The following is a 12,554-nucleotide window of genomic DNA, read 5'->3' on the forward strand; positions in this document are numbered from 1 at the left end:
TTAGCTACCGTTGCATCAATATCTTTTGACCATGACAGTTTATAATTCATAGTTACACCAAGCAGTTTAGTATCCTCAATTTGCTCAATTTCCACATTATTCATTACAAGATTTAGTTAAGGTTTGGTGAATAGTTTGTCCCAAATGCAATGCTTTTAGTTTGAAATGTTTGGTACTAGCTTACTACTTGCCACCCATTCTAAAACTGACTGCAGCTCTTAAATGTTGCAGTGATTTTACTTACTGTGGTAGCTGACGTGTATAATGTCAAGTCATCGGCATACATAGACAAATAGGCTTTACTCAGTGCCAGGTCATTAGTAAAGATTGAAAAAAGGGGCCTAGACAACTGCCCTGGGGAATGCCCGACTACCTGGATTATGTAGGAGAGGCTTCCATTAAAGAACACCCTCTGTGTTCTGTAGACAAGTTACTCTCAATACATGATATAGCAGTGATCTAAAGTCATTACACATATTACATTGCCATGTAGTTTACCAATTAAATGGTCTGACGGTGATGTGGACATACTCGGTATACAAATCCCAAAAGAAAGAAATGATCTCACTCCAATAAATTTTTATAGAAAGTTAGCAAAAATAGATAAGATCTTGCTACCATGGAAAGGAAAATACCTGTCTATTTGTGGGAAAATCACCCTGATTAACTCTTTAATCATATCACAGTTTACCTATTTGCTTATGGTTTTGCCTACACCTAGTGACCTGCTTTTTAAATTATATGAACAAAAAATATTCAATTTTATTTGGAACGGCAAGCCAGATAAAATTAAAAGGGCCTATTTATATAACGAATATGAATTCGGAGGGCAGAAATTATTAAATATTAAAGCATTAGACTTCTCACTAAAGGCATCAGTCATACAAAAGTTATACTTAAATCCAAACTGGTTCTCTAGTAGATTGGTACGAATGTCTCATCCTATGTTCAAGAAGGGCCTTTTTCCCTTTATTCAGATTACACCTGCTCACTTTCGGTTGCTTGAAAAGGAAATAATCTCCAAAATATCTTTATTTTTTAAACAAGCCTTAGAAAGTTGGTTGCAATTTCAGTTTAATCCACCTGAAAGGACGGAACAAATAGTACAACAAATCTTGTGGTTAAATTCAAATATAGTAATTGATAAAAAAACTGTATTTATCGAAGAAATGTTTAAAAAAGGTATAATTTTTGTGAATGATATCCATAAATAGGACTGGTGGAGTAATGTCACACATGCAGCTAACACAGACATATGGAAATGTCTGCTCTACCCAAAATACAACCAATTAATTGCAGCATTACCACAAAAATGGAAGAGGCAGGTGGAAGGGATAAAAGTAAGGAACTTGTATGTCGGCCTTATATTAAAGACATAAATGGTTAAAGAAAGTGTGATAAATAAAAACATATACCAATTTCATTTAAGGACCAAAAAACTTACAGCTGTGCCATATAAATTGCAAAATAGTTGGGAAGAGATTTTCGATGTACCCATTCCATGGCACATGGTTTATGAATTGATACGCAAAACAAGCCGGATTCAAACTTCGAATTTTTCAATTTAAATATTGTACAAAATTCTTGCAACTAATAGATGTTATATATGGGGATACAATCTTCTCAGCTCTGTAGATTCTGCTGTGAGGAGGCAGAGTCATTAGACCATTTATTTTGGTATTGTCCATGTAGCTCGTTTTGGTCACAGGTCCAGAATGGTTGAAGAATTGCAACATTTGCGTAGAACTAACGCTACAGATAGCAATACTGGGGATTTGAAAAGCCTAGTCAATCAATCAATAATATAATATTATTTTAGCAAAAATGTTTATTTTAATTTACAATCCGTGGAAGCTATGAATAGGAAGATTCAAATCTTTTGTGAAGCATCACAGCACAGCTGAAAAATATATGTCAATAAAAATCCGAAATGGATGATGTTGGAAGATAGATGGAAAGGTTGAGTGGAGCTGAAGGGTGGGACTAAACAAGATAAACAATGTAGGCATACGGGATCTGTGAAATGTGTATAGGTGCGGAGCTATTGTGAAATAGCACAGTTACAAGTGGAAATCAAACTGGATGGACAACAGAATAGAGGAAGGACTAAGAACAAACAAGAGAGAACTATTATAAAGTAGACTGTGTCTGTAAATGTGTATAAGATGTATAATTGAAGGTAAAAACAGAATGTTTATCAGTTTACTCCAATTGGGGATCGGTGGTAGGGTTTGCAGGGAATAATATAAGGTATACTCTTTAAAAAAAAGTATGTATGTCTATGTAGGTATGTGTATGTATATATGTGTATATGTATGCATACGTGAATGGATATATATATTTACCCAAAAAAATATGGGGGATTGGAAATGATGCAGACAATTACATTGGAAACAACATTCTTTCCGCAATATTAAGCTGATCCACCCCCCCCAAAAAAAATATATATATTTAAAAAAAAGAAAAGAAAAAAATCATTACACATACGTTTTCACAGCAGCAGATTATGATCGATAATGTCAAAAGCTGCACTGGACTAATAAAACAGCTCCCACAAGCTTCTTATTATCAACTTCTTTCAGCCAATCCTCAGTCATTTGTGTAAGTGCTGTACATGTTGAGTGTACTTCCCTATAAGCATGCAGAAAGTCAGTTATTAATTTGTTTACTGTAACATAGCAATGTATTTGGTCAAACACAATTTTTCCCAAAAGTTTACTTAGGGTTGGTAGCAGGCTGATTGGTCAGCTGTTTGAGCCAGTAAAGGGTGCTGTGCTACTCTTAGGTAGCATAATTACTTTTGCTTCCCTTCCCTTCAACATTACAATGCTTGTCATTCATAATTTGGTCAGTTATGAATGGATGTGTAGGTTCAGAGTTTGTTGTTGGCATGCCAGGCCCAAAATTGCTAATCTTGCCAATGAACAAAAATATGAAATAGTTGGCAGGAGTGGGTTTTGTGATGAATGAGCCATCTGATCTAATGAAGGATGGAGCAGAGTCCACGATCAGCTGTGCAGCCAGACTTATTTGCGATTCCTTTTGCTTCGTCCCTCTCAACCATACAATTTTTTAATTCCTCATCAAACCACGGGGATTTAACACTTTTTTACAGTCATTTTCTTAATAGCTGAATCCTTATTAGTAACTGGAATAATCCATTTCATAAATGCATCAAGTGCAGTTTCTGCTTAGTCCATATTACACACAACAGACCAGCAAATATTCTTTACATCTTCAACATAGGAATCACTACAAAACCTCTTGTGAGATCTCTTATACACTATATTAGGCCCAGCCTTTGGAACTTTGGTTTTCCTAGATATGGCTACTATATTATATGATCACTACATCCGTTGGATGTGGATACTGCTTTAGAGCAGATTTCTGCAGCATTAGTAAAGATGTGATCAATACATATGGATGATTTGATTCCTGTGCTGTTTGCAAATACCCTGGTAGGTTGACTGATAACCTGAACCAGGTTGCAGGCTGGTTACAGTTTGAAGCTTGTGGACAGCTTGATGAAAACCGGTCAATATTTAGGTCACACAGAAAATATACCTCTGTTGTTATCGCATACATTTTCAAGTGTTTCACACATATTATCCGGATACTGACTGTTAGCACTCGGTGGTCTATAGCAACTTCCCACAAGAATAGGCTTAAGATGAGGCTGGTGAACCTGTAACCATATTACTTCAACAGCTGTTGACATGAGATCCTCTCTAAGCTTTACAGGAATATGACTCTAAATATAAACAGTTATCTGCCTGGCATCACCTGACCTACTGGTCAGTCACGAGACTTGACACTTAAAGTTCAGCCAGACACAACATAGCCAGACTGAGGTTGCGTCCCAATTGTTACCCTATTGGTTATAGTGCACTGCACCCTATTCCCTATATCGTGCAGAGCCTGGTCAAAAGTATTGCACTATATATGGAAAAGGGTGCCATTTGGACCAAACTCATGACTGCCACTGAAGCCGAGTATTGTAGCTGTACCCATAACATCAGGTCAGCCAGGCCCCTTACTAACAGTACAGCCTGAGCACAGCCCCAGCTCAAAGTCCTCATGAGTCTGGAAGGCAGTGCCCCAGTTACCTCCACTCCACTGCAGCCGGAAACAATGATTACTCAGTGATAATCATGATGACACAGTGAAACCATTGTTTTAGTATTTAGAATTGATCTCTTTCACGCATACTACTACTGGCTTCTTGGTATCCCACCCTTTAGGCAAATCTGATGTCTTGAATGTACAAACACTTCTAATCAATAGGACAGTGATAAATCCAAGATCACTCAGAGAGCAAAATAAATAGCCACAGGGTTAGCTAAGGGGTTGAAGGACAAGTGCTTTAGCAACCCCCCCCCCCATAGACTATCTGCTAAGCAATAGCATTGGTAATAACCGCCTGAATAGTAGGCTACTCTCAGTTACAATCCTCTTCCCCTTCTCCTCCTGCTGTTAGTTTCCACTGCTAAAGCTAAAAGTAGCACACTCTCATGGTGCTGTGTGTCTGTGTGTGTGTGTGTGTGTGTGTGTGGTGTGTGTGTTATGGGGAGTCTGTTGTAAGCACACCGGTAGCATCAGTGGAGGTCATGGTACTAATCAATCAATCAAATGTATTTGATAGTCCTTTTTACACCTCTAGGCCCAGATTGAGATGTGGAGTCTAGTTACACAGACAGATAAGCCTAAACTCAGATCCTACAACTAGCTGATAATACGCTGGGAAAGTGATGTCACAAGTGTCACGACTTCCGCCGAAGTTGGTCCCTCTCCTTGTTCGGGCGGCGGTCGAAGTCGCCGACCTTCTAGCCACCGCTGATCCTCTTTTCATTTTCCTTTGGTTTTGTCTTGTCTTGTATCACACCTGGTTCCAATCCCATTCATTACATGTTGTGTATTTAACCCTCTGTTCCCCCTCATTGTCGGTGATGGTTTGTTTGTAAGCATTGTGCAAGATATGTTCTGGTGTGCGACTGGTTTTTGTACCCATTTGTATTATTTTGTATATTTTGGTTTTCTGAGTTTTTTTTAGCACTTATTAAACTGCTCCGTTTTATACCAAGTTCGATCTCCTGCGCCTGACTTCCCTGCCACCAGCACGCACCCTTACAACAAGCCCTGAAAATGTAAACAAAACAAGCACTGGAGACAACCATCACCTTCTAAATCTATTTCTATTTTATATTACGAAACACTATATTATTATCTTCCAACTTGGCCTAGTCCCATTTTGACAGATAAGATCCACCCCTGGCCCAAATATATCCCTACTGAGCATCCCTTTCAGTAGCCAACAGCCATGATGACATACAGTAGGCCATAACCGCCAAAGGTCTGTTGATCTTGAGTGTGTTTCCCATGAATTATGTAATTCTTCATTCAGCCTCCAAATCTAGGCCAAGTCCTAGGACTAGGCTATACCAAAGTGTGTTATTATTATTTATAAACTGGGTGGTTTGAGCCCTGAATGCTGATTGGCTGACAGCCGTGGTATATCAGACCGTATACCACGGGTATGACAAAACTATTTTTGACTGGTCTAATTCTGATGGTAAACAGTTTATAATAGCAATAAGGCACCTCGGGGGTTTGTGATATATGGCCAATATACCATGGCTAAGGGCTGTGTCCAGGCACTCTGCGTTGAGCATAAGAACAGCCCTTAGCCGTGGTATATTGACCATATACCACACCCCCTCGTGCCTTATTGCTTAAATAGTGCACTACCTAAATGAAAACAAGAGACACTGACTGTGTTGAAAGGTAGGTTGACGGTGAAGATTTGTGAGGACACACTCAGTGCAAATAAGTTACTGAACTACAATTTATTTATGTCAGTAAAAAGCTTTATAGACTTAATGATGTTGGCTTTGGTGAGGCATGTCCAGTGCATCAAAGTCCATGAGAAACAGGAGGATATCTTGTCGTGAAAATATAATATTTAACCATCCTTTTTCATGTCTATTGCTTTACTGTCAATTTGAGGAATAGTCCAGTTATTTCTAACCTGGTTCATTGGAGTTACTCTATGTTATTTCATTGTAAAGTTAAAGCTCTGTTTGAACAATGACAAAGGAAGGTTATTCCTCATATCGTTCTTAGTCTGAGGGCCTGTAGCGCAAATATGGAAATATGGCATTATATGACAAGTACATTGTTTTATCTTTCAAACCCATGTATTTTTCCATTAAATAAGGAATGAAGGCCAGGTCCTTTTCTTAATAGCTGAATGCTTATTGGTAACTGGAATAATCAATTTTATAAATGCATCAAGTGCAGTTTCTGCTGGGTCTGTATTACACACAACAGACCAGCAAATATTCTTTACATCTTCAACATAGGAATCACTACAAAACCTCTTGTGAGATCTCTTATACACTATATTAGGCCCAGCCTTTGGAACTTTGGTTTTCCTAGATATGGCTACTATATTATGATCACTACATCTGATGGACATGGATACTGCATTAGAGCAGATTTCTGCAGCATTAGTAAAGATGTGATCAACACATATGGATGATTTAATTTAATGACATGTACATCGTTTTTTCTTTCAAACGGATTTCTCCATTAAATAAGGAATGAAGGCCAGGTCTGCTGTTTGAAAACATTCTAAGCACCACTTTGTGTGGAAGGCACTTCCTTCTTTTGTCATAACAAGTGTGCATCTTGAATGGCACCCTATTCCCTATATACAGTACACCCCATAGGGCTCTGGTCAAAAGTAGTGCACTACACAGGGAGCCATTTGAGACGTGCCCAATGTTTTACATTACAAGATGACTAATTAGGCCAAAGAAAACAAACAAACGTCCATTTCCTGAATCTATTTACTAATGGACCAGTGGTGTAACTGTAACCAGATATGTTCAGAGATAACTAATGTAGCCAAGCACAATAACATGATTACGAAATGTATTTGTCTACATCATGTTAGAAACCCATTTTAGGCTACAGACTATGTAATGAATCAATTCTAGCTACAAAACACATGTACTGTGTGTCAGTGGTTATAAATGAACGAAATATATTGCATCTGAATTCTGCTCTTGATACAGTCACAGTGCTGTATTGTGCTGTGTTCTGTATCCCACAGCAGTCTTTGTTTGACTAAATTAACTAGGGTCAGGGGGCATCATCATCATAGCTGGCTTGTCAGTGATCTTGTTGATGAAATAGGTAATACTAGTTAGCTAGTCAAATTCTGAAACATCTTTGCTGCTGGGTGTAGCTAACGTTAGACCAACTAGTTAATTTGCCATTGCCAGTTCTACTGGCCTAACTAGATAGCAATGTCAAGCATTGCTATGATTTGAAAGCTAACGTTAGCTAGTTAGATAAATTAACTCAGTCCCAGCAGATTCTGGGTGTTACCTCAAAAGATGTGCAGTTATTTTGAACGCAACGTGTAGTTAGTTACATGTTAGCAGATTACGTTAGCGCTAGTGTAGTTAGCTGACGTTCGCAAATGCGTTAGCAAGCACTTGGCTGCCATTGTTGTTGTTGAGTGACAGCTGACTGACTAGCTAGCCGATACGGCAAGATGAACTAATCACGTCGACTCCGGTCGACTCGCCAAATCAGCGAAATACAGCTAGCTACTTATACACAATTGACTGGCCACCAATTGTTAGCCAAAAATACTGTCATGTCCTGATCGGCGATGGTGTGGGTAAGCTAGCCTACAACTAACGTTAGTGCAAAACATAGTTGATGTGGGTGGACAGGAATGTTATCCAGCTAAGCTAACTAGCTACTGTTCTGACACTGGCCGATCACCAATGGCGCAGCGCACTATCGAGGGCACTCGCTTGCAGACAAATAAATAGCTATGGCAACCAACTTACCCCGACGACCACATGGTCTTCCCCTTGAAACTTTGGGATGTATTTGTCCCCTCTGGCCACCTCTGAACTATTCAAGGGCCTGAAACGGCACATCACTTTGATGGTGCACTCCGCCGGTACGTCGGCCATCTTCCACGATTTGCGGATGAAAACTCACAATACAACACAGTAGATCCTCGTTCTAGAGCCGCCCGAGCAAGTAAGGGCGGCCCGGCCCCTCGGTCCCAACCTGAGACCAGAATCGGTTCAGATTTTCAACAGTAGTGAATGGCTATTTTCTTCTAGGATTGTGCTAAATCACTTCCTCCAATATTGAAGACATGATCCCAGTGGATCACTGGCTTGCGCACACTCCCCGTCTGTGTGGGACCCATAACAAATTACGTCCCCCTAAATCAGGGTTCCCCAATACAGTAGTCGGCATTTTATTTGGGCCCCCAAAGTTTTCTGAGCAAAACAAAACAAGTACATATTTTTTTCTTGAACATAAGAATACATTCACCAGGAAATGAGGTCAAACTGATTTTTGTTTAGGAAATCTGTTCCCAAGTAATCAAACACATAATTAGAGACATATGTGATCATATCCCAGGAAAGAAATTCTGTTTTCGTCAAATACTGATTGGGATTTTTGTGGGCAATTTTCAGTGTACAATTGATTTACAACTACTGTATGTCAGCCCACGGCTGAATGTAATGGGGACGCCTGCCCTAAATCATCAACACTCCCTCTGAAGTACACTATCCTGATTGGCAAATGTATGTTTCTGCAAGTTTTTACCATTGACCTATATAAGTTCATATACTATGGCAATAGTCAATCAATATACTATTTGTTGAGATCAGTTATTACTTAGCTATAACTCTTTCATGAAGCGATAATATGGCATTTTCTTGATGGCAATGCATGGTTATTGATTATTCTATATTCCCTCAGATGATGAACGATGGTAGTCTATGAGTTTAGTTTTCATTAAAAGCAAGGATATGGGATATAGATACATAACATTATTTTCCACATCTTTCCCTATTGAAAGACCCAATACGTTTTAGCCCTGTGTCCTCGTCATCATCAATATTTAAATCTGACTAAACTAAACTTCATGGTGAAGTAAGTGTCTGATGAACACCACCAACGGAGTTGAACAGAGGCTTTGTGGAATTCAGCTCAGACTACAAGGTCAATCATTTTAAAAATGCTAATTATGAAACGCTTACCTATGTTTGTCCTCTGTAGTTACATGCCTTTCTTTGTTTGCTGAAATTCATATTGCAATTTTGGGACCATTCATTCACCCTGTTACACAGCAGTCACACTTGGGTGTCCCTGCCTATAGGGGTTTTCAAACTTTTCTTGCCCAGGGACCCCCGCCCAGGCAAACTAAGCGACCCAGGAACCCCCATCATATGTTAGCACCAACAAAAAAACATATTGTCTTATCAGGTGAATGATAATGGCAAGTAATCAGCATTTTAACATTACTAGATTTGGTAGACAGTTTCATTATTTTGACCTCCCCACATTTCATTGGAGGAGAAAGTGTAAACTCTACCATTTAGCTAGATAGGTACCGTTATCTTGGCAGCATAGAGAAAATTGTGCTGTTTTAAGCAAATTTTCTGCACTTCTACATATTTTCCATTGAGCTGAGAGAAAAAATACACAGTGTTGAAGCTCATTTCTAGCAATTCCACATAGTTTTGAATGGAGCTCAGAGACAATTTTGCAAATTTAAAGCAAATTTCCTGTATTTTGCCATGGCTAATGTTGCTCCCAGTTTTGGGAATTCTCAATTCTCCCTGACTGTTTAGCTTTTATTTGATTGGTAGTTCTCAAAGATGGTATTATTTAAAAAACATATATAGTTCAATATCCTTTCTGCATGCTTTCTATCTGGTTTTGGTACTTTAAGTTGACACAAACCGTTTTACCATCCTGAAAATGACAACTTGGACATCCTGCTTTCAATTAAAATGGTCAAATGAAACCAAAATTGCTTTTTAGCGATAGATTCTTAGCGAAGAGCAATTTCTCAATCAAGAATTTTGCTAGGACTGTCTGGGAGTGATTTGAGTCAGGATGGGGAAACTGACAATTAGCTGTTATTGGCAGAGAGGCTGGAACTCTTTCTTATTGGTCTATTGACTAATTTACTGCATGGTGATGTCACCAGGGAATGCCAAAACTCACTCCCACCAAAATAGTCTGAATAGTCTTCTCAAACAGCTGTTACACATAATTTTCACAGTATTATTCCAGCCTCATAGTGTGGAAATATATTTAAAACACAGGAAAGTCACGTTTTTGACTGCACTGGGCCTTTTAAAATAGCCCAACTGGCCACCAAAGGGTTATTTTAAACCTCAAAATTCAAGGTTTACATGATTGATGCATCCTTGACTAGGCCAGTGTTTTTTTTAAGGAACTCAGTCCGGCTTTCTACTTACTCTTGAAAGTTGTAATAGTAGAATGCACAAGGTGACATTTCGAAATTGGGTAGTGCATCATCACTACTCCTCTTGTCATGTCAGTCATTGCATAACTTAAGGAGCGATTTATAACTTGTCAGAAAAGTCCAGATCAACTAGCCCATGTCAGCTAACGTTTTTTAGCTATGTTTTTTAACCCATAGATTTTGCAGTAATGTTCGAGTTACTCAAATATCACATGAATACATATTAGTCATGGCAAAATGTATAGAATTGCAAGAAAATTAGCTTTAAAACTGCTACATTTTCGTTGCACCCCGTTGCCAAAATGTGTAGAATTACAGGAAATAAACTTTAAACCTGCAACATTTTCTCTCAGCCAACAAGAGGGGTGTGAACAGTTTGTGTATGAATAGTGCTTGTGTCCATAGAAATGGGGGGTGCGAGATGTTCCCTGATGCTGGAAGGGGGACTGAGTGAAAAAGTTTGGGAACCCCTGGACTAGGCTACTAGCTACTAGTACCTACGTTAGACAATCTAAAAATGCATGTTTTAGCATACAGTATATTACGAAATTCCACATTTTTGCTTATCCATTTCACACACTTGCTTTTACGGAAAAAAATATGAATTGCAACATGTACGTTTAAACATACATCATTAAAAAAAGTAGAAGAGTCTTATGGACTTCTGTTATTACCATCACTGCAGGTGGCACAAATCACTAAAGCGCTTGACATGAAGTTGGCAGAGTACATACATTATTGTTTCGAGTCCCCCTTGAATCATGCGTTTTTGTGAAGGATAAAACTGTTCACTGCTGGTCCTCGATAGCCTGGTGTAATATTCATATGTGTACACATACTGAATTATAATTGGATGCATTTTACCGCCATATCATACTGTGCTATGATTGGTTAAGACCACCCAAATGGTTAGGTCATGTTCAGTTTTGACCCTGGTTGGCGATACGTGAACATGCCAGTTATAGCTAGCTAATAAAGAGCTACGTTAAGAAATATCCTGTAGTACTGCATTTTATTATTTTGTACAAAGTGTGCAAAACAAGACACCTGGGTACCAGTCTGTTTAGCTAACATTCCACTCCTTGTACTCTGTGTCCCAAAGAGACTGGCCTTTCGGGTAAAGGCAACATTATGCCGCTGTATTTTGTGAGTGATCACTGATTGGTTGTTGAACATAACATGAATAATTCCATGGCAAAATGTAGAGCTTCAAGCTGTTAGCTAATCAAGTTGAGATATTTTGAGGTTTCAAAGATAAGATGTTCTGGGGTTGGAATTGCAGTATGTATTTAGTTAGAGAATTTAGACATGAGCTAGCAACTTTTGACAGACTGGTATCATTTGGACAAATAAAAAACGGTTGCTGAGCAACCAGACTCAAACTTGATCTGTGGAGAGTTCCAATTAAGGCTGCGTTCATAAATTCACTCTGGCTATCTACTCCGATTTCAGAGCACTCTCGTCTAAGTGTACCAGAGCGCAGAATAACTGATGAATTTACGAACGATCAATACCCGTTGAATATGGCCAGTGTCAGTAAACTTTGGCATAAAAATGTAATTAAATTGTTGCAAGCAGCACAGTTAGTCACCAACGTTCTGCTAGGATAGGAATCTTGAATATGTGGACAACTACAAATACCTAGGTGTCTGGTTAGACTGTAAACTTTCCTTCCAGACTCACATTATGCATCTCCAATCCAAAATTAAATCTAGAATCGGCTTCCTATTTCGCAACAAAGAGAATCCTTCACTCATGCTGCCAAACATACCCTCCTAAAACTAACTATCCTACCGATCCTTGACTTCGGCGATGTCATTTACAAAATAGCCTCCAACACTTTACTCAGCAAATTGGATGTAATCTATCACAATGCCATCCGTTTTGTCACCAAAGCCCCAGATACTACCCACCACTGCGACCTGTATGCTCTCGTTGGCTGGCCCTCGCCACATATTTGTCGCCAAACCCACTGGATCCAGGTCATCTATACGTCTTTGCTATGTAAAGCCCCACCTTATGTCAGCTCACTGGTCACCATAGCAGCACCCACCCGTAGCACGCGCTCCAGCAGGTATATTTCACTGGTCACTCCCAAAGCCCACTCCTCCTTTGGCCGCCTTTCCTTCCAGTTCTCTGCTGCCAATGACTGGAACGAATTGCAAAAATCACTGAAGCTGGAGACATATATCTCCCTCACTAACTTTAAACATCAGCTGTCAGAGCAGCTTAC

At 39.1% G+C, this 12,554-nt stretch overlaps 1 protein-coding gene across 2 annotated transcripts in view; it reads right to left on the reverse strand.

Annotated features, from left to right (window-relative positions):
• The window catches only part of LOC111979260 (kinesin-1 heavy chain), a 31,883-nt gene extending 23,642 nt beyond the window's left edge, over positions 1 to 8,241 (reverse strand). For both annotated transcript variants that reach the window (XM_024009674.2, XM_024009673.2), the window contains exon 1: positions 7,866 to 8,241. In XM_024009674.2, the coding sequence (XP_023865442.1) occupies positions 7,866 to 7,994 (129 nt within the window). In that variant the 5' untranslated portion in view covers positions 7,995 to 8,241. The remainder of the gene's footprint in view (positions 1 to 7,865) is intronic.
• Positions 8,242 to 12,554: the final 4,313 nt, after the last annotated feature.

The sequence above is a fragment of the Salvelinus sp. IW2-2015 genome, linkage group LG19, assembly GCF_002910315.2.
Source record: "Salvelinus sp. IW2-2015 linkage group LG19, ASM291031v2, whole genome shotgun sequence".
In the NCBI taxonomy this organism is placed as follows: domain Eukaryota; kingdom Metazoa; phylum Chordata; class Actinopteri; order Salmoniformes; family Salmonidae; genus Salvelinus; species Salvelinus sp. IW2-2015.